The 25,019-nt window shown below is 47.5% G+C and overlaps 2 protein-coding genes and 1 long non-coding RNA gene across 3 annotated transcripts; 2 read left to right on the top strand and 1 right to left on the bottom strand.

Annotated features, from left to right (window-relative positions):
• The first annotated feature begins 2,161 nt into the window (after positions 1-2,161).
• LOC111940561 (keratin, type II cytoskeletal 4-like) lies at positions 2,162-6,450 on the top strand. Its single transcript, XM_023943292.2, has 9 exons — positions 2,162-2,770; positions 3,652-3,866; positions 3,981-4,041; positions 4,201-4,296; positions 4,422-4,586; positions 4,685-4,810; positions 4,927-5,147; positions 5,425-5,459; positions 5,564-6,450. The coding sequence occupies exons 1-9, from the start codon at positions 2,261-2,263 to the stop codon at positions 5,836-5,838; spliced, it is 1,704 nt and encodes a 567-aa protein (XP_023799060.1). The 5' UTR covers positions 2,162-2,260; the 3' UTR covers positions 5,839-6,450.
• Positions 6,451-15,991: 9,541 nt separating this feature from the next.
• On the bottom strand, positions 15,992-20,030 carry LOC147647944 (uncharacterized). Its single transcript, XR_015281290.1, has 2 exons — positions 19,971-20,030; positions 15,992-19,349 (listed from the first exon to the last, which is right to left on the bottom strand). It is a non-coding gene; the product is annotated as an uncharacterized LOC147647944 (long non-coding RNA).
• Positions 20,031-20,724: 694 nt separating this feature from the next.
• On the top strand, positions 20,725-22,911 carry LOC111940560 (keratin, type II cytoskeletal 3-like). Its single transcript, XM_086870414.1, has 6 exons — positions 20,725-20,796; positions 21,387-21,482; positions 21,795-21,959; positions 22,043-22,168; positions 22,575-22,795; positions 22,908-22,911. Exons 1-6 carry the CDS (start codon positions 20,725-20,727, stop codon positions 22,909-22,911), a joined length of 684 nt encoding a protein of 227 aa, XP_086726540.1.
• The last annotated feature ends 2,108 nt before the right edge of the window (positions 22,912-25,019 follow it).

Below are 25,019 nucleotides of genomic sequence, written 5' to 3'. Positions count from 1 at the left end.
TCGGTGTTTAATTTTAAGAGCCTGTTTCTTCTAAACTTTACAACAAACTTTACATGGCGTTGTAGCACTGTTGTGAAGAGTCATTGCGACACCTCCTCTGTGCTTTTGGCTGGGTCGGATGCGAAGCCAGAGCCTGGCTTGGTCTCCATCCATGTTTTCTGCCGAGCTCACATTTTCCCTGGTGTCGATGATTCTGCTGTGCGCAGCTCCTTGCGCAAGAGATCTGAGGGCACGGCTGGAGCCCAACTGCCTGTTGAGTCTTACCTGAAGGAGGCTCAGGTGACTCCAGGTTTGAAATAATCTGCACATCTTGTCTGAAGACGTCAGAGTGACTCAATCCGAGCATCTTATCTGCAGCAGCTGAGTGTGGTCAGCACTCAGGCATCTGGCTGACTTTGCAGATCTTCCTCCTCCTTGTGGAACCTCCTCGTGGGATGTTCAACCTCCTCATGGGATGTTCCAGTGAAGTCCTGGTGCCTTCATACCATGGGTTTGGCAGTTGGGAGGGAGGCCAGGAGAAGGGACAGCCTGTTTTCTCCACCTAAACCCAAGCCACTCTACAGCTCCCGTGGGCTGCTCATCATGAGCAAGTGTGCTGGGCTGCAGGATGGTCTGGAGAGCTTAAATCTCCATCTAGGAGATGACCATGGAGAAACTGCCCATCTTGATTGCAGCTGCTTTTGGACGGGGAGGTGTCCCCTCCATGCTGTGGGGATACTGTCCATTCTCCAGCCGCATGAACACATACCTAGATCACCCTTAGCCAACCATGACTTGTATCCCTAAAGGGTGGGATAGCCCTTCGCCTATGGACTGTTTAGTCCATTAATGGTGGGATAATCCTTGGCCAACTGTTGTGTCCTTCAATTGCCTAATAACTGTTGCCAATTGTTGAGCCCCTCAGGGTAGGATAATCTTGGCCAACAGTTGAATCCCCATCAAGGGTAACGTCCTCCCCTCTCTCCCATTCCACACAGTCTGTGGCTCCAGAAATCTCATCCCAGTGACAATCAGTGACATTCATATTTCTGATTCCTCCAGTGGCTTTTAGAAGTGTTTTCCTGGGCTGGTTTTCCAAAGTGATTGCTGTATCTATGGCTACCAGCTGATTCCTAGGGATGTTTTCAAACAACATTTGCCTGGCCAAATCTCCTGTGTGACCACGAAAACTCAACACATGCAGTCGGAAAGCTTAAAGACAGGGTATTTTTTGACTGTTGAAATGCTTTGAAATATATATATTTCCCTTGACTTTTTTAAATGATTTTCAGGAAATAAGAATGAAGGAAATGTTAGTGTTTTTTTACCAAAAAAATTAATAAATGTAACTAAAATATTTATTTGATTAGTGAGGCTGAGAAGGTGCCTGTAAGATGTCCTTCATGTGAGTGTCCAAATCCATTGCTGGGGAGCTTGTGCATGAAATTAAACATTATTGTCAGTCATCATTACAACATCTACTGCCTGGAGCGTCCTTTCTGGCTTGACAACCCCTGTGGCCATTGGAAAAGTAAAAGTTGAATATCCTTGTTCTCTTGTTCTGGTGCTCAGAATCCCAGGACATGATTGTCTCAGAATCTGTGGGACTGGGACACATTTTGGAGAGAAAAATCCCACCTGATGCTCTTAGGAAGGAAGTAAGTAGCTCCTTTACAGGTAAAACAGAAATGCTGACCCCTGCTAAATGTTAGTGATGCAGCATTTTTCCACTTGGAAAGCCATTGGGAATTTTCTGCTTAACAAGGAGATTTGGGGTGTGCTTGGCAGAATTGTGAAAGTCTCATTCTGTGTGGGTTTCACCAGAATCCTTGCCTGGTGTGGAGTGTCAGGCAAAAAATCTGGAGTCAGACAACCTGTGAAGTTGTTAGGAGCAGGCAGGGAAATGGGAGGAGGGAAGAACATGACAACATCATTGTAAAACATATTTTTCCAGATGACATAAAGATATGGGAGTCCACTTACTCACAGAGACCTGCCTCGGTGCTCCTGGTTTTCCTTCTGCACAGTGAAGCGGATTTCTGGGTGGAGTCACCAATTTGGCAAAAATCTGTTAACCGCACCAAGCTGATGAAGACAATAAATTTGTTTCCTCTTCACGCCCAAGTTGTCCCAGCCCACCTCCAGGAGCAGATAAAAGGGAATGCCTGGAGCTGCTGGAGCCAGAGAAGACTCTGAGCACTTCTCTCTGCCCTCAGCACCAGCTCAGCTCTGTTGATTTCCTCATCTTCCCCAGTTTTGGCTCTTTTGAGGAGAATCAGTCATGTCTCGTCAGTCTGCCTGCAGGAGTTTCGGAGTTGGGAGCAAAAGGGGATTCAGCTCCTGCTCTGCTGTTGGTGGTGGCTTTGGAGGCAGTGGTCGGAGCAGGATCAGCTACAGCTCATTCTCTACATCCAGGGGGATTGGAGGTGGCAGTGGACACTGTGGAGGATTCAGCAGCCGGAGCCTCCACAACATGGGGGGCAGCACAAGGATCTCCATGGGCAGCTCTTATGGCAGTGGCTACGGATGTAGAATTGGTGGCTTTGGTGGAGGATTTCCAGGAGGATTTGGGGTCATTGGAGGAGGTGTCATTGGTGGAGGAATGGGCGGCTTTGGTGGCCCTGTCAGAGGTGGCCCTGGGTTCCCTGGAGGTATCCAACCAGTGCAGGTGGACCCAACCCTCCTGCGGCCAGTCCACGTTGACATTGATCCTCAGATCCAGCAAGTGAAATGCCAGGAGAAGGAGCAGATCAAGACTCTGAACAACCAGTTTGCCTCCTTCATTGACAAGGTGAGAAGTTAGAGCTGGATTTGCTTGGGAATGGGAAAACTGCAGAAATTCCTTGTGCTCTGAAGAGGGAAATATTGCCCTTCTCAGTTCAGTATTGGGCTGTGATTGTCTCCATTGGGTTCCATCTGGTTTCCTCCTGAGGAAGTGTCAAAATTTAGCATCCACAGAGAAAATGAACAATTTTCTCCAGGTTTGGTGGAAGCATGTTGGTTTTCTCTCCAGTGAAGACAAGCCAAAGGGATGGGGACATACTCAGTGATTCAAGTATTTAAGTCTGTCCTTTTTCTGGGATAATTTTTTCTCAAGGGACTTAAAATCTAGGAATAAAATTTATAAAATTCCCAACCATTTCTTGTTTCAGTTTAAGTGCAGATGAGTTCCCTTTAAATTATCTGAACTGGGATAATTTTGGTTATAAGTGTGCTCCATGTTTTTTAAATATATAATATGTATATGGTATAATTTCTGTTTCTGATAAGAGGAATATTCTTGAATATAGAGACTAATGGGATTTCATTCACTGGAAGGTCAAAAAGGATCTGATGCTCCTGAAAATTAATGTCAAAAATCCTGTCTGGTGTTGGAAATAATTTGTAAGATTAGAAAGGAAGTATTTCAACAGCTACACACATCCCACCCCTCCCCCTCCACCAAAAAAAAAAAAAAAAAAAAAAAAAGCAGAAATACAGGAGGAGAAAATAGAAGGAATTTAAGAATAATAGTGAAGAAATGGAGAAAAAATGGAGGAATTTTCCCCTTGGAAACAATGGTCCTGTTAAAGTTTTGGAGAATGATTCCCATGGCCCCCCAAAGCTCCAGGAGATTTTGAGCAGTGGGATGTCTCTCTGGCAAATGTTTTACACATCCTTTGTTGGCTTTAGGTCCGATTCCTGGAGCAGCAGAACAAGGTGCTCTCCACCAAGTGGGAGCTGCTCCAGCAGCAAGGACCATCAGGGCCGAGGAAGAATCTGGATGTGATCTTTGAGAATTACATCCAGAACCTGCGGAGGAGGCTGGAATCTCTGCTGGGGCAGCGGGCCCAGCTGGAGTCAGAGCTGCAGAGCATGCGGCAGTATGTGGAGGAGTTCAAAACCAAGTGAGTGTGGTGACAGACAGGAGGGACCAGCCAGGAGAGTGGAGCTGGTGTGGAGGCCCTCTGGGTGGAGTGACCAGGGTCTCAGAGTCTCACCTTGTCCTGTCCCCACCACAGGTATGAGGAGGAGATCAACCGTCGCACGGCTGCTGAGAATGAGTTTGTGGTGCTGAAGAAGGTGAGTCTGGAGGCACCACCAGGGATAGGGTGAGGGGGGACAGGAGGTAAAGACATGGGAAGGACTCAGCTCCAAGATGGGCAGATCCCAAGAGGGAGAGCCAACAGTTCTTGTGTGATGAGAGGAAGCCGTGGTCTAATTCTGAGATCTTTCCTTTAGGACGTGGACTGTGCCTACATGACCAAAGTTGAGCTGGAAGCCAAGGTGGGAGCTTTGACAGATGAAATCAACTTCCTGAGGTGCATCTACGAGGAGGTAGGAGCTCTCTTTCTTCTGAGGGGGCTGGAGTTGCAATGTGGAGGCCAAACATCAAGGCTGGATGGGGTGCCTGGGTGGATTTAGGCTTGAGATGGTGCCTCTGACTCACGTCTTGGTTGCAGGAGCTGTCTCAGATGCAGACAATCAGCCGGGACCTGTCCGTGGTGGTGTCCATGGACAACAACCGGCATCTGGACCTGGACAGCATCATCGAGGAAGTCCGGCGCCAGTACGAGCAGATAGCCCAGAATAGCCGGGCTGAGGCCGAGGCCTGGTACCAGAGCCGGGTGAGTTGGGAAGGGGTTGAGGCACCTGGGGCATGGAAAATACCTGAGTTTTTGGCCAGTTGTGTCCTTGATGGATGTCTTTGTTCCCATAACTACAGTATGAAGAGCTCCAGAGCACAGCTGGCCGGCACGGGGACAACCTCCGCAACACCAAGATGGAGATCCAGGAGCTGTCCAGGAATGTCCAGAGGTTGCGGACAGAGATTGAGAATGTGAAGAAGCAGGTGGGGTTCGCCAATGTCTCACAGGTTCCTCCTGTTTCCCCTCCAGTTTGTGCCATGAGGAGGCTCCAGTAGAGGGTGGGCAGAGGGAATTAAGAAATTTATTTTCTTCTCCACAGAACCATCATCTACAGTCAGCCATTGCTGAGGCTGAGGAGAGGGGGGAGATGGCCATCAAAGATGCCAGGAGGAAGCTGGAAGAGCTGGAATGTGCCCTGAGCAAGGACAAGGAGGATCTGGCTCGCCTCCTGAAGGAGTACCAGGAGCTGCTGAACATCAAGATTGCACTGGATGTTGAGATCGCCATGTACAGGAAGCTGCTGGAGGGGGAGGAGAACAGGTGACACCTCCCACCATTGGCTGTGCGAGGGTTCTGTCCCCCCTTGGGTCACATTCATCTTAATCATCCCTTGCAATACATTTAACATTGAAATCTGATTACTTTCCTTTTTTCCTCAAATTTTGAAGCCCAAAACAGAAACATGGTCCCTATGGGGAATACATCTCAGGGGGCTTGATTGATCTTATATGAAACAGGATATAAAAGGAATTTTTGGGGAAGCATTTTGCTTCCAACTGTATATAGATTTACAACTGATATTCCTCTCCCTACACAGGCTCTGCTTAGAGAACCCATCCAACGTGAATGTCTGTAAGTATTCGCACATTGTTTTCTCTGTAGAATTACCTTTATCCTTGGTTTTGTGATTCCCGGGATGTTGTCTAGTGTTCAATGAGCCTCTTCCTCTCTTCCAGCTGTGGTGGGCAGAAGCACCATGTGCGGAGGCAGATCTGGCAGCTTTGGAGCCAGCAATGGCCTGGGTGGAGGAGGAGTGTGCACGGTTGGCGGTGGGAATGTCATTGGTGGCAGCTGTGTTGTGGGAGGAGGGATCCTCAGTGGTGGCTTCTCCTCTGGGAGCGGGAGGATGTGCAGCACTGCAGGCGGTAACTTCATGGCCAGTGGGGGCTCCTCCTCTGTGCGGAGATGCATCACCACCACGACAGTCAAATCCTCTGGGGTCAAATACTGAGCCCTCACCTCCATCCTCTCAGGGAAAGCAGCACCTTCCTCTTCCTCCCACCAGCAACACAGCCCCTTCCATCCCCATCCGTATGCAGGAGGCAATAAACTCTTTCTGGGGGAAATGTCCCCCAGAGTGAGATTGAAAATGAGACACATCCCTCTGGCCCAGCCTGGGCCTCACTGAACCCCTCTGGGGTGCAACATCTCCCTCATGGGTCCCTGGCACTGCAAAGCTCCCCAGGGCTGCTGCACCAGCGGAGGAGGAGCCTGTGGAAAACTGCTCTTTCCTGTCACTTTTTAAGGCTCGTGTTTCCCCCCACATCCCCCATGGGTCCCCAGCATCCTGCTCCAGCTGTGTCAGGAGCCCACATGAACAGAAGGAAGGGGATGATGTCCCAGTCAGATTTAGGAGTGAGAAACAGGTCTCTGGAGTTGCCCACCTTCACCAGGTGGAGTAATTTGGCAGCTTTAATGTTTTATGGATACTTTTCCCTCCTCTCCTTCCTGCCTGGAGTGTGTGGCCCTGTTGCCCCCTCTGTCGTGTGAATCAGCTGCTTCCTGCCAGTGCCCTGGCCCCAGAGTCCTTCAGTACCAATAAACTGCAGAGAGATGAAGATAATTTTTTGTTGTCTCATCACACGATGTTCCTCAGGGGAGGGGAAACACGGGTCTGCCCTGGATCAGGGTGATTGCAGGACAAACACAGACAGAACAGAGAAAGAATTGAGAGTAGCCCTGGGAGAAGGACTTGGGAGTGCTGGTGGGTGAGAGCTGGACCCATCCAGAGACCCCTGAGCCTGGGCTGAGTCTCCAACATAAGCAGCAGCAGGGTTCTGTCCTGCTCAGGTGAGACCCTACCTGCAGAGCTACTCCAGCCCTGGGGCCCAGCATAGGGAGAACGTGGAGCTACTGAAGAGAGTTCAGAGGAGGCCATGGAGCTGCTCCAAGGGCTGGAACTCTTCTGGGGCCAGGGTGGAAGATCTGGGGGTGCTCACCTGGAGAGAAGGGAAAGGAGACTTTTGAACCCCTTCTGAGGGGCTCCAGGAGAGCTGGAGAGGGACTTGGAAAGGGAGTGATGGGACAAGAGGTGATGGCTTTGAAATGGAAAAGAGGAGAGTTAAACAGGATGTTGGGAAGAAATTCCTCCCTATTACTGGTGAGGCATTGGAATGGATTTTCTTGAGATGGCCTCATCCCTGGAAGTGTCCAAGGCCAGGCTGGACTGGGCTTGGAGCAACCTGGGATAGCAGAAAATGCTCTTGCTTACAGCAGAGGGTGGAATGGGATGAGTTTTAAGATCCTGTCCAACCCAAAGCCTTCCCAACCCTATTTTGAGCTGATTTAGATGATCTTGTGGGAATGACAAGGTCTTTCCTGAGCATCACCCTGGGAACTAGGATTCATTATTCCCATTTAGGGTTTGGGATGGCTGGAGGTTGGCGGGAGCTTGGGGCAACCTGGTCTAATAGAAGGTGTCCCTCCCCTGGGAAGGGGTGGAACTGGATGGGCTTTAGGATTCCTTCCCACATTCTGTGATCATCTCATTCCAACTCCCGCCATGGAGGAATCTCCAGTGGGTGGTTGGAGCCAAGGTGAGGAGGATAAATCTTCCCAGGGCTGGCACTAGGATGAGCAGCACCCTCTGCCTGTCTGGCTGGGCTCTTACACCGGCTCCTCATCTGTGAGAGGTGGGAAGGTCTGACAACTCTGAGTGGACACAAATTACTTACAAAGGAAAAAATTCCAGCATGAAGGAATAAGCCAGAGCCCAGAACCTGCCATCAGAGCTCCAGGTTTCCCAGCCAGATTAGTCATTAGCTGTCTCCAAATTACATCCCGTTGCAACCAAATTAATTTGATTAATACTTGACTGGATTCTTCTGTAGCTCTGGGAGGAGCGAGAGGTGAATCACCCCCGACTTCTCTGCAGTGTGTGTGTTATGGGGGGTGGGACCAGATGGGATTTAAGGTTCTTTCCAACTTCAACCATTTCATGATTCTATGATTGATTTGGTGCAGATATAATATGGAAATGGAGATCAATATTGTAAAGTCCTTGTCACCTAAATGAGCAAAATAAGGAAGAAATGATTGTGTATATTTGAACCAGTGTTACTTTTCTGCTGGTTTTCTTATTTACCCCCAAAGTTCCTTCAGGTTCACCCTTCTGACTTCTAAATGATGTTTACACCAGGCTGCAATGTGTCTGTTTGAGTCAAAATGACATTTCTGACTCTAAAATTCATAGGTTGGGATGGGAAAGATCAAAAAGTCATGGCCCTCATCCCAGGGAAGAGTCTGAAATCATCTTCTTCTTCATCCCAGGGAAGAGTCCAGGGACAGGTTTGGACCCAGGTGGTTCAAAGCCCCTGAGTGTCCTGGGAACACCCTCGGGATGGTGGCTGAGAGGACAAAGATCCCCAGCCTGTTGAAGCCCAGGAAACCAAAGGTGCTGACATCATGCTGCCAAAAAACACAGGATTTTTCTGAGTTCCCTGAGGTTTTCCTGGAGAGAAGATAAGAGGTTGTTAGGGTTTATCATTCCCATCTGCTGCTCTCATGAAAAAGGGAATTGAAGGAAATTGCTCAAGTGCATCACGTTGGGATGAAAGGGTTGGGATCCCCTTTGCCTGTTCTGTGGGGCACTGTGAGAGCTGCTGGATCCCATCCAGGGATGCCAAGAAAGACACTGAGGGGCTGGAGCTTGTCCAGAGACAGGAACAGAGCTGGGGAAGGGCTAGAACACAAGGAGAAGGGTTTGGAGAACTCCTGAGGAGCAGCTGAAGGAGCTGGTAGGGCTCAGCCTGGAGAAAATTAGGCTTGAGGGGGGACAACCTCACTCTCCAGAATGCCCTGACTGAAGGGTGCAGCCAGGTGGGGTTTGGAGGGCAGGGAAATGTCACTGCTTTTCTGGGGTCAGGGCATGGACTGTGCAGGACTTTTTATATTAGAACATGGGAAGAAAATGAATCGGTGCCATGTTTTATGAGTTCCTTGAGAAGTAAACCCAAGTGGCTGTAATTAGGGCTGTAATGAGTTTATAATTGATTCTAATCATGTTTATAGTGGGAGGGCCTCAGGAGTCATTGTGCAAACATGGAGCAGACTCCCCCAGAGTGGGCTAGCAAGGGGACAGTGGACAGCTGGGGAACAGGAAATATTTGCTTTTGTGAGAAACACTGTTTTATCACCTGGGAGGTGACCTCCCTCTGCATCCTCCAGACTGGGGTTTATCTGGCACACTTCTCACTGGCATCCTTTTCAGTCTTGAGGATGTGATGTTCAGGGGAAGGAATTGAGGAACAGAGAGGTTAAAGGAGATTAAAAGTGGGGGTCAGCATCCTTTGGTCCCCTCTCTGCACTTCAAACAGCAACACCCCCAGTTCTCTCACCTCCAAATTAACTGGTCTAAAAAACCAGCTCAAATGTGCACCAGAAAACCCTCAGACCTCCTCAAGAGAGATTGAAAACAGCAGTTTATGGAAGCAGTGACCACCATGGTCACTGTATCTGGGCTTGGGAGGAGATTTAAAATTCCTATGGGCAAATACATTGACAAACATATCTAAAGCTGTGCAACTTCCAAAGAAATTTAGCTAAGGGGAGCTCTTCCCTTTGCTTTCCATGCTGGGCTCCTGGTGTTTAATCCTGGATACTCCATCACCTCCTTTCCTGCTCTTTGGACCCTGCCTTGGGCTCCTCGTGAGTGAATCCACTGCTGGTCTCCACAGGTGAATTGTGCCAGGCTCCAGAGGAATCTGTGCCTCAGAGCATCATCTGCGGCTGTGCAGAAAAATTCGGGGCCTTCATCTAATTAATATTCACCTCAGATTTACTGGGACAGGTTGAGCAGACATCTGAGCACTTTACCTGCTGGACTTGGCCCCTGTTGGATGCTGACCCTGCTCCTCTGAACAAAGCAGCTGCTCCCACCCTCCTTCATAACCTGGATGAGCTGCCTGGGAATGTGGTGCCTCCTGCTTCCTCCCAGCCCTGTTCCATCCAGGGCTGCCTCAGCTCCAACTGGGACAGGTGGAGCCGGATTTGCACAACTTACAGCAACTGCACCTGGTGCTGACAGAGACTGTACCTCCTTTTCTTCCTCCCACCCATTTCAGTTGGGATGGTGGTGCTTCCCTGACCTTCATCCTCCTTCCACATGCCCTAGTTCTGTCCTTGGAATGGAATGATATTCCATAGGGCTTACAAGCATGATCCCAAAACCCTCATTATCTGACCAATTCTGTTGGAGCATGGGTTGAATCAATGCTATCTCTCCTGTGGCCTGGGGACTCAGCTGGTCTGGCGGGGGTGGACATGACCACAAAATGCTACAAAATGTTACTGGAAGGTTTGGAGCCTGTACAAGGGAAAGTTCTCTGACACAGCTGAATCTGCTGGTGACCACCAGGTGCTGCTGTGACACACCTGAACCTGTCAGTGACCTCCAGACCCCTCCTCACACACCTGAACCTGTCATTGTCCTCCAGGTCCTGCTGTGAAACATCTGAACCTGTCATTGTCCTCCACACCTTCTGATCTGCCTGAATCTGTCACTGTCCTCCACATCCCACTCTGACAACTGAACCTGCCAGTGACCTCCTGGTGCTGCTCTGACACCAGAACCTGTCACTGTCCTCCAGGTCAATGACAAATTGACTTTTCCATAAGTTATGGGTCAGGCTGAGACAGGAATTTTGGGTTGGGTACAAACGCACCACCATTCCAGGTCATGACTCCAGCTGACAATCAGGAGGAAGGTGACAGGAGAAGAGGTGGGCTGTGCTCATGTTTGTGGTGAGTCTGTCTAGGCTGGCAGTTCTCTGCTGAGTTTGATCCATTCAGGATTGATGCCAGAATCAGCTGAAATGGGAACTGCTCTGTGTTTCAGTCTTGGACAAGGACATCCTGCTGGCCCTAGGGGACCTTGGAGCTTCCTCCCTCCCTCCACCCCCAGAAAACTTCTCGCTGAAGGAGTTCTCCCATTTTCTGGGGTGGCAGGTGTTTGTGACTCCCTGGAGTAAAGATTGGGCTGGCAGCCAAGGAGTCAAGCCCTTCACCTGGATTGCTTTCCATGGGGCATCCTCTGGGAAATCCATTCCAGGGCCTCACCACCCTCACAGGGAGGGATTTCTTCCCAGCATCTCACCTAACCTTGCCCTCTGGCAGTGGGAAGCCATTCCCCTTGTCCTAGCACTCCATGCCTTGTCCCAAGCCCCTTTTCAGCTCTCCTGGAGCCCCTTTAGCAGTGGAAGGGCCTCCAAGGCCTCCTTTCCCTTCTCCTCTTCAGGTGAACACCCCCAGCTCTTCCAGCCTGGCTTCAGAGGGGTTCCAGCCTTTGGAGCATCTCTATGGCCTTCTCAGGACTCACTCTAGAAGCCTCATATCCTCCCTATGTTGAACAAGGCTCTCAGGCCCATTTATGGAATTGTTTGGATTCTCCTGATCAAGGCCAGGAGTTGGACTTGATGATCCCTGTCTGTCCCTTCCAGAACTTTAGATACTCCAGGATTCCATACCTGTCAAAGCCTTTAAGCTGACCTTCTCCACCCTCACACCTTTCCCTCCCCAGGTATAGATGTACAAATCACATGCGGTGAGAGATTTCTCCAGGGTCAAGCTGTTCAGGTATAAGCAATTTATTATATGGGTAGAGGGAGGAAGAAAACCTTTTCTGCCGCCAGCTGCGGTGTACACGTGGTCGGGGGGGAGAGAGAGAGTGGAGAGGGGAGAGAGAGAGTTCGAGTGCTAGGGGAGAAAGTTTAAGAGCTTAAGAGGGGAGAGAGTGGGGTGAGAAGTTAGGAGCAAGAGAAGCATGGAACTTAAGAGAGCTTAAGAGGTAAGAGCGTGAAGTTCTTGTTACGTTTTATCCTTTTCTATAGTGAGTATTCTAATTCCCAGTAACTAATCAGTTCATGACACACATTCTAGAGGATTTACATATAGCCTGTAAGAACTACTACACTACCATACAGTGTTACATTTTAAACTCTAAAAGCTACCTTTCAAATTCTTCTATTGCTGCTTTTGACCTTTGGATTCACTGTCAGCAGAAGGGCATTATTTCATCAACAGAGATTCTCCTTTCGCTGGCTAAGCTATTGTTCTTTGGTTATATAGCAACTAGTACTCAGTATCCTGTGACTCAAAGCTAGCTCTCATTTCTATTTCGATTCTAGGCTTCATATTTTCAGAGTCTTTTGCTTAACAATCATATTCATAAGGTTTCTCTGTTTCATCCTCCCCAACACCCAGACAGGAGATTTACACTGGAATCATCATGGTTTCTGTACTTTTTGTACAGCTTTACCTTTTTGCACTTGCCTCATTGTCCAGTGGCTGCCCCTTTGGCTGCTGCAGAGGTAACCACAGCAATTTGGATCCTTCAATAGAGGGATTTACTCAATTGATCACAAAGTCTGACCTTGATTGGGCTAATTATGAGCTTGGAGTCCAACCCAGGTGGAGTTGGGTGTGGTCACCCTCCTGTTGCTGACTCTACCTCAAGAAGGTAGCACTGGACCCAGTTTGCTGGGAGGTTGGTAATTGCCTTGTTTACTGGATTTGGAACATCTGCCAGAATTAACTCCAGCTGCTTCAGCTTCCTGTGGGACAGGATGCAATTAAAGTCATTCTCAACTCACACACCAGCTTCTGAAGCTGCTGAACACTCTCTTCTCTGCCTTGGGAACCAAGTGAAGAGGTTCCTGAGGTTCCAAACTGCTGGAGAGGCCATTCCTGAGACCTCTGATTGTTGGGTCACCTGGAAATCCATATCAAAATCCTGCCCAAATTTTTATAGAAACAAAAATCAAATTTATCATGACTGCCACATCCATTGACCATTTTTTGCTGAGGAACACGTGCACATAGCAAAAAAACTCATGCCTCTGTGCTTTTAACCTGGAGTTCAACCCAGTTTCCTCCTCATCCTCTTTGGGTTTTTTCCTTATTTTAATCTTTTTTTCTCTTCAGGTCGTGCCTTTCCTTCTCCACCTCCTCCTTCTGAAACCCTTTGGAGTTTATCTCTGCCTTGTTCCAGCACCTCCGCCTGAGCCCGAGGGCATCAGCTGTGTGTGGAGGCACCGGGACACGCTCAGCCTGTCTGAGATCTCAGAGATCAGAGGCTGATATTTGGCATGAGCCAGTGAAGCAAAAAATTAATGAGCTTCTCCTTTGTCCACTCACCACCATTGTTAATAATAACAGCAATAGAAAAATTACTTCAGTTTATTCACAAATCATATTAAATTTAATTAATAAACTTTCACATTATTGTCAGGGAAAGAGGAGATTAACAGGTATCATAATTATGTTGTTATTTTCTAAATTGACGATTTAATATCAAGGGTATTATTGAGGATATTATTGGCTTGTTTACCTTCCTGTCAACCCCAAATAATGAATCATTTATTGAAAAAGATTAAAAGAGTCATCAGTTCCTTGTTAACAAGATTGCAAGTTAAAGTCAGATTTTGAGTTGTTGGTCCCTAAATGAGCCTCACCAGAGACCCTTCCCTTGGGGACACAACGATTTTCCAATCCTAGAGCTGGTGACCTCCCTCCCCACTGTGGGTGGAATCCACCCTGGAAGCTCCCTCTGGCTTCCTCAACATCAAAATTCCAGCCTGGAGCTGTCACCATGGCATTTCACCTTTTTTTTCTGCAAAAATTATCACATTTTTGACATTTCCCTTTCCTTCCTTTCAGAGTCTTCCCACCTTTTCTGACCACGGGGAAAGGTTGTGACCATCCCTGCACAGATGTTTCTGGCTCTGGGGAAGGTCTTCCTGCTCTGTGAGGGCATTCCAGTACTTCCCATGCTCATCACCTTTGCTTCCCTCACTCTCATTGGATCTTGGACTTGATTCCAACCTCTACCATGTTGTTCCATGCTGCCCCAGAGATCCTGGTCTCTATTTTATCTACTCGTGTCCTCCTTCCCCTACAAATAAAATTCCTCTGTGGCAGCAGAGTTGTTCCTCCTGCTCTGGAATTCTGCAGTCCATCGGCTGCTTCCTTCCATTTGTGTTTTGGAGAAGCTCCTGATGGAGTGACCCAATGATGGGTCCTGTTCCTCCTTATCTGCCCTGTTTGGAATGTCCAGCACTGCCCTTTCTCCTCCCTCCATCCTCTGCCCTGGATCCTGCCAATTCCAACAGAATTCTAATGCTTCTATAAAACACTGCCGTTAAACAAAGGCAAAAGAAGATATCCCCCCACCAAAATCATTCCCAACCACCTGAGCTCTGTCTGTCTGCACAAGAATAATCTCTCCCATTTAGGGCCTTCCCAGACCACCTCCAGTTACAGTTTTCTCACAAGGAAGCTTCACTATTTACCACAAAGTGTTGTGAATTCATGGAATTAAAAAAAATTCCTGATAGAGGGATTTTTTCTTGTGGTTTTATAGCAACTTACAGTCTCACCCAGCTCTAGGTCTGTGAGGGAAATTCCATCTGATCTCCCTGTCCTCTAAATGATGGATGTGGGATTCACTTTGGAATATCTGTATCATTAGGACAATATATTCTTGCAGATGGGAAACCTCAGGCTTAAAATAGAAATAAATAAAATAGAAATAAAAATACTCTAAGCTTTGGGAGAGTACCAACGTTTCACCTCTTGTTCTGCAAAAAACACAAGGTTTCTGACATTTCTCTCTCTTTTTTTTTTCTCTTCTCCAAGTCCTTGCTGCCTTCACTGACCACAGGGAGAGGTTGTGGTTATCCCAGGGAAGGAGTGGGGGAGAAAAGGAAAGTCTGTGGGCTAAAAGCATTTTTATGAGTCTGTGTCATCCCAGCCCCAGTTCCAAGTGACTGAGGGCCCTAATTATGCAGGAACTTTGGCAGCTGGAGATCAAGATCTCTCTCAGTGCTCATTTATCTCCTTCATTGGGGAAGTTATTAAATTTAAATACTGGATTTCTTAATGTGCTACTGTATGGCTCTGGCAGTACTTCTCGAACAGTCAAAAGTGCATTGATATCCTTATTTATTCACAGTGTTCTGACAGCGGGGCTTGTAAAGATCCTTCTTTCCTTATTTTATATATTTTTATAATAAAGATCCTTATTTCCTTATATTTAGGACCTGGCTTTGCAAGACACCCTCAGGATTTTAGTAATTTTACGTTTTGTGTTTTCTGTAGTTCTTCCTTCCCACCCCCCACCCCCCCTTTCTTTTAATTCTTTTTATTTCTATTTTCTAAAGTGTTTATGGCTGGTTCATCTCTGGAGGTGCTCAAGGACAGGTTGGATGGGGCTTGGAGCTACCTGTCTGGTGGAAGGGAGATCCTGGAGTCCCTTCCAGTGCCTAAAGGGGCTGCAGGAGAGATGTCCTGGGACAAGAGCCTGGAGAGAAAAGACAAGGGAGAATGGCCTCCCACTGCCAGAGGGCTGGGATAGGTGGGATATTGGGAAGAAATTCTTCCCTGTGAGGGTGGTGAGGCCCTGGAATGTTTTTCCCAGGGGATTCTTCATTCCTGGAAGTGTCCAAGGCCAAGCTGGACAGGGCTTGGAGCACCCTGGAAGTTGTTCCTGCCTGTGGAAGTAATGGGATGAGCGTTAAGTTCCCTCCCAACCCAGACCATTTCATTACCTTATTTTGAGCTTATTTAGATGATCCTATGGGAATGTTGAGGTGTTTCCTTGAGTGTTCCCCTGAGATCTGGGATTTATTAGTCCCATTAGGGTTTGAGTTGAATGTGGATGGAGGTGGATGAAGGTGGTGGAGTTTGGCAGGTTCCTGCCCCAGTTGTGCTAAAAAAGCTCTAAAAAAATGCTCTTAGAGGGTTTGCCTCTAAATTTCTGGATGTTTCCAACATGTCCATCCTGGTGCTCTCCTGGTTCCCTCATTGTCCACAAAATGTCACACTTCTGTCACTGTCTCAGAGGCTTTTCCATGTGGGAGGAACTTCCCCATCTTCTCCAAGTGCCCCCCAACTGCTTCAGATGTGCATGACAACACAAGGGCCCACAGTCCCTGCTCCAATAGCTGTACAAGTGGCCCAGCAGACAATTTTAATGGATCAAGTTTTGGGATGCAGTTTAAATTCATCCTTAAAATCCCAAGACAAAGAGCCAGGTTGAGCCTGTGGTTGTAACACTCTGATCCTGTGAAAACCCATCTCCCTGGGAAGAATGATGGATGAACCAGTGATTCCTTTGTCCCACCTATGTCAGAAAGAGGAAGGAATGACAGGAAGCTCCCCCTTAATCCACAGGATGCATGGACATCTCTTGGGATGCATCCCTGTTTCTGGAGCCAGCTTGACAGGTCCAGGTGTGGTTGAGATATGCTGCCAAGGCTGATCCAGTGCCAGCTCCGATCACAACAGCTGCCCACACCCTGGATTACGGCACGTGGGGTGGGATGACTGCTCTCCTCGCTCCAGCTCTGGGCTCCAGCTACCATGGAAAGCTCTGAATTCATGCTTGGTTTGCCTCAGCTGCTGCGCAGGGAGGGACACATCTCTCACTAATGTTTCACAGGGAGTTGCGGCTGCTCATTCTCTGGGGTCACAACACTTCCTTCCATGATCCATAGGGATTACCTGGAGTGTTGCCCAGCGCAACTCCAGAATTAGACACTCACAAAGTGGGAAGAGGAGAGGTGGAGAGGGGAATCATATTGGAGCCACTACCAGCCCTTCAGAATCACAGAATCATTTAGGTTGGAATAATCAAGTCCAATGTTTCCCCTTGGCACTGCCAAGGCCACCACGGACCGTGTCCCTAGGTGCCACGTCCACACATTTCTTGGACACTTCCAGGTATGGGGACTCCACCCCTGCCCTGGGCAGCTGTGCCAGGGCTGGACAACCCTTTCTAGGAAGGAATTTCCCCTAATTTACAAGCAAAACCTGGCACAATTTGAGGCCATTTCCTCTCATTCTATCACTCATATCCTGAGAGAAGAGTCAGACCCCCACCTGGCTCCAACTGTTCCACTCTCTGTCAGGAATTCTTTCCCCTCTCCCCCACTTGTAAAATCCTGTTAATTGCACCATTTTTAATGTTCATCATAATTCTTGCAGAAGACAGAATTCTCAATCTAAGTCAGATTTTTTACACAGGTTTGTAAAAAGGGAGTAATCAGCTGGAAATCTGGTTGAATTTCTTCAGGAAATGTAGAAAATGAGTAAAATTTAATTAGTACAAAAGGAATGTCTGAGATACCAGTTTGGCTGTTCCTGGTGTAAGGTGAGGTAGGGGATTTCAGAAGGGAAAAGTGGATTTCTCATCTCTTTTCCTGGAAAACACTGTGTTTCCAGGTGAGAAAAGTCTCACTGAACATCCTAAATCTTGTCTATTCTAGCTGTATTAATAACCTCTAGCTACAAACCCCTAATTAAAGGAACTTATTAGGTCTTTTCCAAATGGAGCCAGGGTTGCACAGCCCTGACCACAGGACCTCTGTGTAACTCATGGATTCTCAAACTGGCTTCATCCAGCTCCTTTGGGAGGAAGAGGATCCTGCCAGGTGAAGTCCAGCTCCTCCTAAAGTCACAAAAGGGTCAAAGAGGAGGTTCTTCCCAGGGGAAGTGGTTCCAGAGGTGGTTTTGGAGGAACCTCATCCTAGTGACTTCTTGAGAAATTAATCTGGACTGGAGCCTCCAAGTGGTGCTGCCAGCTGTAGAGTTTGGCTCCCAAATGCTTTTCCATATGTCCCTGGCCACTGAATGTTGGAAAGGTGGAGTCTGGCACAGGGATGGGAAGAGGGATGGATCCTCCCTGTAAGAAGTAAAAGTTGCTCCTGGGATATTCTGGGAATGAGAAAAGAACATGAATGGGAAACAAAGAGCACAGTAGGTGCTCCTTGTGATGTGGTGAGGGGAGGTCAGACACCCCCAAGGACCATCAAGGTCTTGCACCCCTTGAAATACCAAAAGAGGTGGGGAAATATGGGAGAGAATATGAGCAGGGGTAACTGTAATTACGGATGGAGGCTAATGAGATAAGGAGATCTGTCAGCAAAGCTCATGAGTCAGGCAGGATTTGGGGAATTTCACAACTGCCCCACTGGTGTTGGTGTTTATCCGACCTCTCCGGGCAGCCATTAATTGCTGCCTGATTAACCAAACCCAATAACAACATTAGAGACCTGCTAATTACCACGGAATGGAGACAAGCTCCTCCAGAACGTATAAAGGAGAACTTCCATACTCCTCTGGAGTAGCTGAGGATCCTTCATTCTCATTTCTCCTCCTGTTTCATCACCTCCTCTACCAGCTCTCCTGCCTGGAAGTGCTGCCATGAGACAATATTTCTCCAGATATGGGAATGGGAATTTCAGTTCTTCTTCCACTCACTGTGGGACCACTGGTGGTGGAGATGGGAGATTTGGAGGGTTTGGGTATGGGTATGGTAGCAGGAGCCTCCACAACCTTGGAGGGTTTAGGAATGTCTATACTTGTGGAGGCTATGGAGGAGAAGGAGTAAGATATGGGAGATGCCTTGGGCTTGGTGGCTGGAGACAACCTGAGAGGGGATTTGGTGGAAGAGGATATTTCATAGGAGGTTTTCAGAGTGGTGAAACAGGGCTTAGTGGCACCTACAGAGGAGGTTCAGGCAGGGAGGTGCTCAGAGGAGGCCTTAGAGTAGGGGAACAAGGGGCTGGACAGGGATTGGGACAGGCTGGAGCTCTCCGAGGCATTGAGGAGGTCCATGTCAACACCAACCTGTTGAGGCCAATACAGCTCCAGGTGGACCCCGAGTTCCAGCAAGTGCGCTCAGATGAGAAGGAGCAGATCAAATCTCTCAACAACAAATTTGCATCATTCATCGAGAAGGTGAGTCTTGTTCTCTGGTGTTATCTGGGAAGGGGGAGGTATAAGGTAGGTGTCGGTCATGCGGACACTGTCATGTTCCATCCTCTCCCTCCAAAAATCCCAGCAGTGGCTGAATTCCCACAGGCTGTTGTGAAGCTCACAATGGGTCACTGTTAACTTTGTTGTGTGAATCACTTTTTGCCTTGGGATAAAGATCTTGGAGTCATCTTTTGTATCAGGACAATAAAATGCTGGCATGTCACTGGCACATAGACTCACTCCTTTTTTGAGGAAAGGGACTTCTGAGAATATATATTCTTATATTCCAGTGCCTGAAGGTTGTTGATGCCAGCAGGAAAAATGGGTGATAGACATCTTGATGAGTTAGAATTTTTTCTCAAGCAAAGCCAGACCTTGCAAGAACAGGCTGTTTTAGTGCATCCTCTTGCAGGGGTTTGCACTCGCCAGAAATTGCAAGTTAATTCAATTTCTCTGAATTATTACACAAAACACTTATTGGTTTGGAAGCCCTGCTCTCTATTAGGTGGTCTTTCATGACTTTCCATTTCTCCAGTTCTGTCTTCTCTTCTGTTTCTGCTCAAGCCAGCCATGAAAGCTCTTCCACCCCATTGTATCTGGGAGGTGTCTGTCTCTGCTTCTCTCTGTTACATGTGGAGACTTCAGGGTTTCCTGTTTCACCAGACAGGAGGTGTTGGTTACACTGAGGAGGTTTAAGATTCCATAGTCCTGAAAAATTAGCATGTCAGTGACTCTTCTTTCCCTCCTAAACTTTTGGGTGTCCAGGTCACTATTATAGACATTGTGGAGTGATTTGGGTTGGAAGGAACCTTAAAGTTAATCCCATTACTGCCACAGGCAGGGACACCTTCTACTAGACCACTTTGCTCCACACCCATCCAACCTGGCCTTGGACACCTCCAGGAATGGAGAATCCCCTGGGAAAAACATTCCAGGGCCTCACCACCCTCATAGGGAGGAATTTCTTCCCAATATCTCACCTATTCCTGCTCTCTGACAGTGGGAAGCCATTCCCCCATGTCTTTTCTCTCCAGTCTCTTGTCCTAAGACAGATTCCCTGGAGCCACTTTAGGCACTGGAAGGGGCTCCAGGGTCTCCTTTCACTTTTCTTCTCCACATGAACATCCCCAGCTCTAACAGCCCATCTCCTTGGCAGAGATGCCAACTGGAGGAATACTGCCCCTCTGGATCTGTTTTCCCTTCCAGGTTCAATGTCTGGAGCGACAGAATCAGGCACTCTTGGCCAAGTGGGAACTTCTGCAGCAGCAAAGCTCTGGCCCTGAGGAAAGCAGGAACATCAACAACTTCTTCAAGTCCTACATCACCAACCTGCAGCGGCAGCTTGAGACACTCCAGAGCCAGAAGGAGCAGCTGGATCCTGAAGCCTACAACATGCTCCAGCTTGTTGAGGGTTATAAAAACAGGTGAATAGTCACAAATCTGGGAAAGCAGGTGCTGGGATTTTCCCAGGTGATGCTCATTGTGCCCTTGTAAAAGCTCAGCTTTGCATCTGCAGGAGTTTGGATTTTCTTAGCCCTGCTCTGCTGAAGGTGCATTACAGGGCTTGACTTTGATGATGGAAGTGTTTGGTAAGAGTTGAAATGAGAGGAAAATCAAAATTTATGATGATCTCTCCCATCATTTTTCCTTCCCAGACTCCTATTGTTTCTCCCCCTAGCAGTGAGTGACCCAGGATTCCATTTGCAGGGCCCTGGTGGGGAGGGACAGAGCTGAGCTTGGGGTTAAGCTGGGAAGTGTCACCTTCTCTGGCTTAGATAATTTATGTCTACCCACAGCTCTGAGAAGTGGAAAGCTTAGTTCAGAATTACTAAATTTAGGACTGATCAGTACTGACCCCATTTTTTGGGCTGTTTTAGTACCTCTCTTTGAAGAGGGTTTGCACTTGCCAGAAATTGCAATTAAAGTAAAATGAAAATTCAACACTTTCAGTCTTTGGACGATTCTGTTGTTTAATGGTCCACTTGGCTTAAAAATTAAGACAAACAATTAAAGATAATGGATAGATTAATTAAATAGATAATTAATAATAGATAATAGATGATAGATAATAATCTACCTCCTTATGTATCCCAGATTTGAGGATGAGATCAACAAACGCACGTCCATGGAGGAAGAATTTGTGGAGCTTAAAAAGGTGAATAAACCCAACACCCTGAGCAAAATCAAAGCCTTGGAAATAAAACAATATCTGGGTGGTTAACAAGGTTCTCAAGAGCTGAAGTCTTTACTGAGCTTTGTCTAATTTTAACCAAAGTAACTGAAAACCAGAACAAGACTGAGGAGGAATTATTTCCTCTAGAGAATGAATTGGCCCTTTGTAGGACCTTTGCTGTTTTTTCCCTATTCACTCAATCCCAGTCCAGGTAGAATATTATTATTTAGTAATGTCTGTAGATGTCTTAGAAGAATAAAACTGTCTGTGAAGAGAAAATTTAGGCAACTTTTTACTAGAAATATGAATAAAAATGGTATTTTCCCATTTCTCATGTTCCCCAGGAACAATTTACTGCTGCAGTTGGGGTACTCATTTCCCAGCAAATTTTTTCATCTTAAATGCTTTCCTTTTGTTCCCATTGCTTTTCAAATGAAATCTGAGATCTCTATGCCATTATTTGATCCTAGGAATGAAGATTTTATAGAAATATCACAAGAATTGCACTTCAGTGGAGCATTTGGATCAAAAAAATACAAATATTCCAATGGGCTTTTTTTTTTTTTTTGCAGGAACTGGATAGTGCCTACATGGGAAAAATGGAGTTTGATGTCCGAGTGGATATCCTGAGGCAGGAGCTGGAATTCCTTCGGTGTTTATATGAAGCTGTGAGTTATTAAAATCTTACCCTCAGGACTTGAAGGACATGTCTTCTAGAAATTCCCAGAAATTTTGCTTGGGTGGGATTTTTTGGCTTGGAGAATAAATTATCCTTGGACTTTCATGAGTGAAATGGAGTATGGTGTGTCCTGAAGGCTGGAAGACATTGAAAATTACAGGTAGTAGGGGTACAGTGGTTCCTAGGGGCTGCAGGTGGAGAAATTCCAGTGGGAAATTGGCCACAAGGTCCAAATTTTTCCAGGACTGACCTGGACTGACCACAATGACTGTTAAAATCCCTAACCTGGTTTTCCATGCAGGAGCTGTCTCAGCTGCAAACGGTTGTTGGGAACACTGATATTATTCTGTCCATGGACAACTACAGGGACCTGAACATGGAAGGAATCATTGAGGAGGTCAGGCAGGAATATGAGGGGATGGCCCACAGGAGCACAGCCGAAGTGGATGCCATGTACCAGCGCAGGGTGAGTGGATACCATGGAAACAGGAACACAAATCTCCTCATTGGAAAAGAAATTAAATATGTGTTGTATCCTCTTCCCATCAGTACCAGGACCTGCAGAACATGTGGGTGAATCAACGAGAGCAGCTGAGGAACAGTCACCAGGAAATCCAGGAACTTGCCAGGCAGATCCAAAGACTCCAACCAGAAATTGAAATTGCAAGGAAAAGGGTAAAGCTGATACTTTCCAGAAAGATTAAATTGTTTAAGTCCCTTTTCCATGTGATATCAATGCAGTATATGGCAGCCAATCATTTGGAGGCAAACTTAGGGATGAAATTTTCTCTTCCCAATGAAGCAGATTTAGATTTTTGGGATCTATATTGGGGTTTAATTGTGTTAATTTACCCAGTCTAATATATTCTTGGTGTTCTGTAACTGAGGAAAGCCTTTTGATTTCCAAGGAATTCTAGGAGGGTGTGAAAAATAAGGGATTTTTGGGGTTTTCCTGTGCTGGTCTAGGAGTTGGACTCGATGATTCCTGTGGTTCCCTCCTGACTATAGATATTCCATGATTCTGTTATAAAATCCTCCCCACAGATGGGACATGGTCATATTCCCCTTTTTCCCTCTGCAGAATTTCAGCCTCCAGGACTCCATTAAAGATGCTGAGCACTGTGGGAGCTTGGCCATCAGGGACAGCCAGGAAAAGCTCCAGAAGCTGGAAAATGCTCTCCAACAGGCCAAGGATGACCTTTCTCAACTTGTCCATGATTACCAGGACCTCCTGAATGTGAAGCTGGGCTTGGACATTGAGATCGCCATGTATCGATCACTCCTTGAGGAGGAGGAGAACAGGTGGGGGCAAAATCCATGCTGGAAGAAACACCCAGACAAAGTAGCGTGTCCATGGATCTGTCACTGGGATCTCTGGGGTGGACTGGGACTGGGAGGAATCACCTTTCTGCAGATAATTGATAAATGGGTTTAAATTCAGGTTAAACATGAATTTTAATTCTGATTTTATTGGCTGCTTTACCTCAATGTAATTTTTCCTCCACAGGATCCAGGAAGGATCACCGGCCACGATATGTGAGTATCCCAAGGATTTTCACAGGGTTTTTTAAAGGAAACTGTTCCGACTTTGTGATCTTGACATCATTGGAACTACCAATCCCAGTTTCCATCTTAATTCAGGAAAGGATGCAAAGGGGAATTTATGAAAACATGTTATTATAACATCTGGCTTTAGAATTATTGGCTAATATCTAATAAATTTGGAGGACATGGGAAACACCACATTTAACCCATAGGTCTGTTTGATTGCAGGGCAGAAGGGAAGGAAATAAAAACTAGTCCCAAGATTTGTGGAAAAGTTGAGGAAGCTGAAGGAGAGAAAAACATAATCTTGGCCTCTGCAAATGCTGGGCTGCACTGAGTGTTCATGTGTGGAATAAGACATACGTTGTGTTTTTAAAAAAGTTAAAACTAAGAAAAATGATAAAATATTCCATAGTCTGATCTCTGCTATGGGAGATTCTTGTTGGGCACCTTCAAAAATAAGTCCATGACCACCAAGGTAGGAAGGATGACATTTAAACCAGCCCTGCTCAGAATTTTTTGGGCTAAAAATAAGAAATTGAACCTAATTTCCATTTCTTGCAGGTATCATTGACCACGACAGCAGAGCTCCTGGGGTATTTGGAGGCATAAAAAGTGTGAAGGGGAGAATGAGCTCTGATAGTACCAGTGCGACCAGAATGAAAGGGCTAATCTCTGGAGGGGGAAAAGGTGGAAGCTCTGGAGGGGGTGGATCCAGCTCTGGTGGAGGTGGGTCAAGTTATGGAGGTGGAAAAGGCTCAGGATATGGAGGAGGAAGCTCTGGCAGTGGAGGCTCCATCTGTGGAGGAGGAGGAAGCTCTGGCAGTGGAGGCTCCATGTCCAAGGGGAGCAGCTGCTCTGGAGGTGGAGGATCTAGTTCTGGTGGAGGTGGGTCAAGTTATGGAGGTGGAAAAGGCTCAGGACATGGTGGAGGATCTAGCTCTGGTGGAGGTGGGTCAAGTTATGGAGGTGGAAAAGGCTCAGGATATGGAGGAGGAAGCTCTGGCAGTGGAGGCTCCATCTGTGGAGGAGGAGGAAGCTCTGGCAGTGGAGGCTCCATGTCCAAGGGGAGCAGCTGCTCTGGAGGTGGAGGATCTAGCTCTGGTGGAGGTGGGTCAAGTTATGGAGGTGGAAAAGGCTTAGGACATGGTGGAGGATCTAGCTCTGGTGGAGGTGGGTCAAGTTATGGAGGTGGAAAAGGCTCAGGATATGGAGGAGGAAGCTCTGGCAGTGGAGGCTCCATCTGTGGAGGAGGAGGAAGCTCTGGCAGTGGAGGCTCCATGTCCAAGGGGAGCAGCTGCTCTGGAGGTGGAGGATCTAGCTCTGGTGGAGGTGGGTCAAGTTATGGAGGTGGAAAAGGTTCAGGATATGGAGGAGGAAGCTCTGGCAGTGGAGGCTCCATCTGTGGAGGAGGAGGAAGCTCTGGCAGTGGAGGCTCCATGTCCAAGGGGAGCAGCTGCTCTGGAGGTGGAGGATCTAGCTCTGGTGGAGGTGGGTCAAGTTATGGAGGTGGAAAAGGCTCAGGACATGGTGGAGGATCTAGCTCTGGTGGAGGTGGCTCAAGTTATGGAGGTGGAAAAGGTTCAGGATATGGAGGAGGAAGCTCTGGCAGTGGAGGCTCCATCTGTGGAGGAGGAGGAAGCTCTGGCAGTGGAGGCTCCATGTCCAAGGGGAGCAGCTGCTCTGGAGGTGGAGGATCTAGCTCTGGTGGAGGTGGGTCAAGTTATGGAGGTGGAAAAGGCTCAGGATATGGAGGAGGAAGCTCTGGCAGTGGAAGCTCCATCTGTGGAGGAGGAGGGAGCTCTGGCAGTGGAGGCTCCATGTCCAAGGGGAGCAGCTGCTCTGGAGGTGGAGGATCTAGCTCTGGTGGAGGTGGGTCAAGTTATGGAGGTGGAAAAGGTTCAGGATATGGAGGAGGGAGCTCTGGCAGTGGAGGCTCCATCTGTGGAGGAGGAGGAAGTTCTGGCAGTGGAGGCTCCAT

The sequence above is a fragment of the Cyanistes caeruleus genome, chromosome 32, assembly GCF_971803275.1.
Source record: "Cyanistes caeruleus chromosome 32, bCyaCae1.hap1.1, whole genome shotgun sequence".
NCBI lineage: Eukaryota > Metazoa > Chordata > Aves > Passeriformes > Paridae > Cyanistes > Cyanistes caeruleus.
The sequence above is the reverse complement of the archived record's forward strand: the minus strand, read 5'-3'. Positions and strand labels throughout refer to the sequence as shown.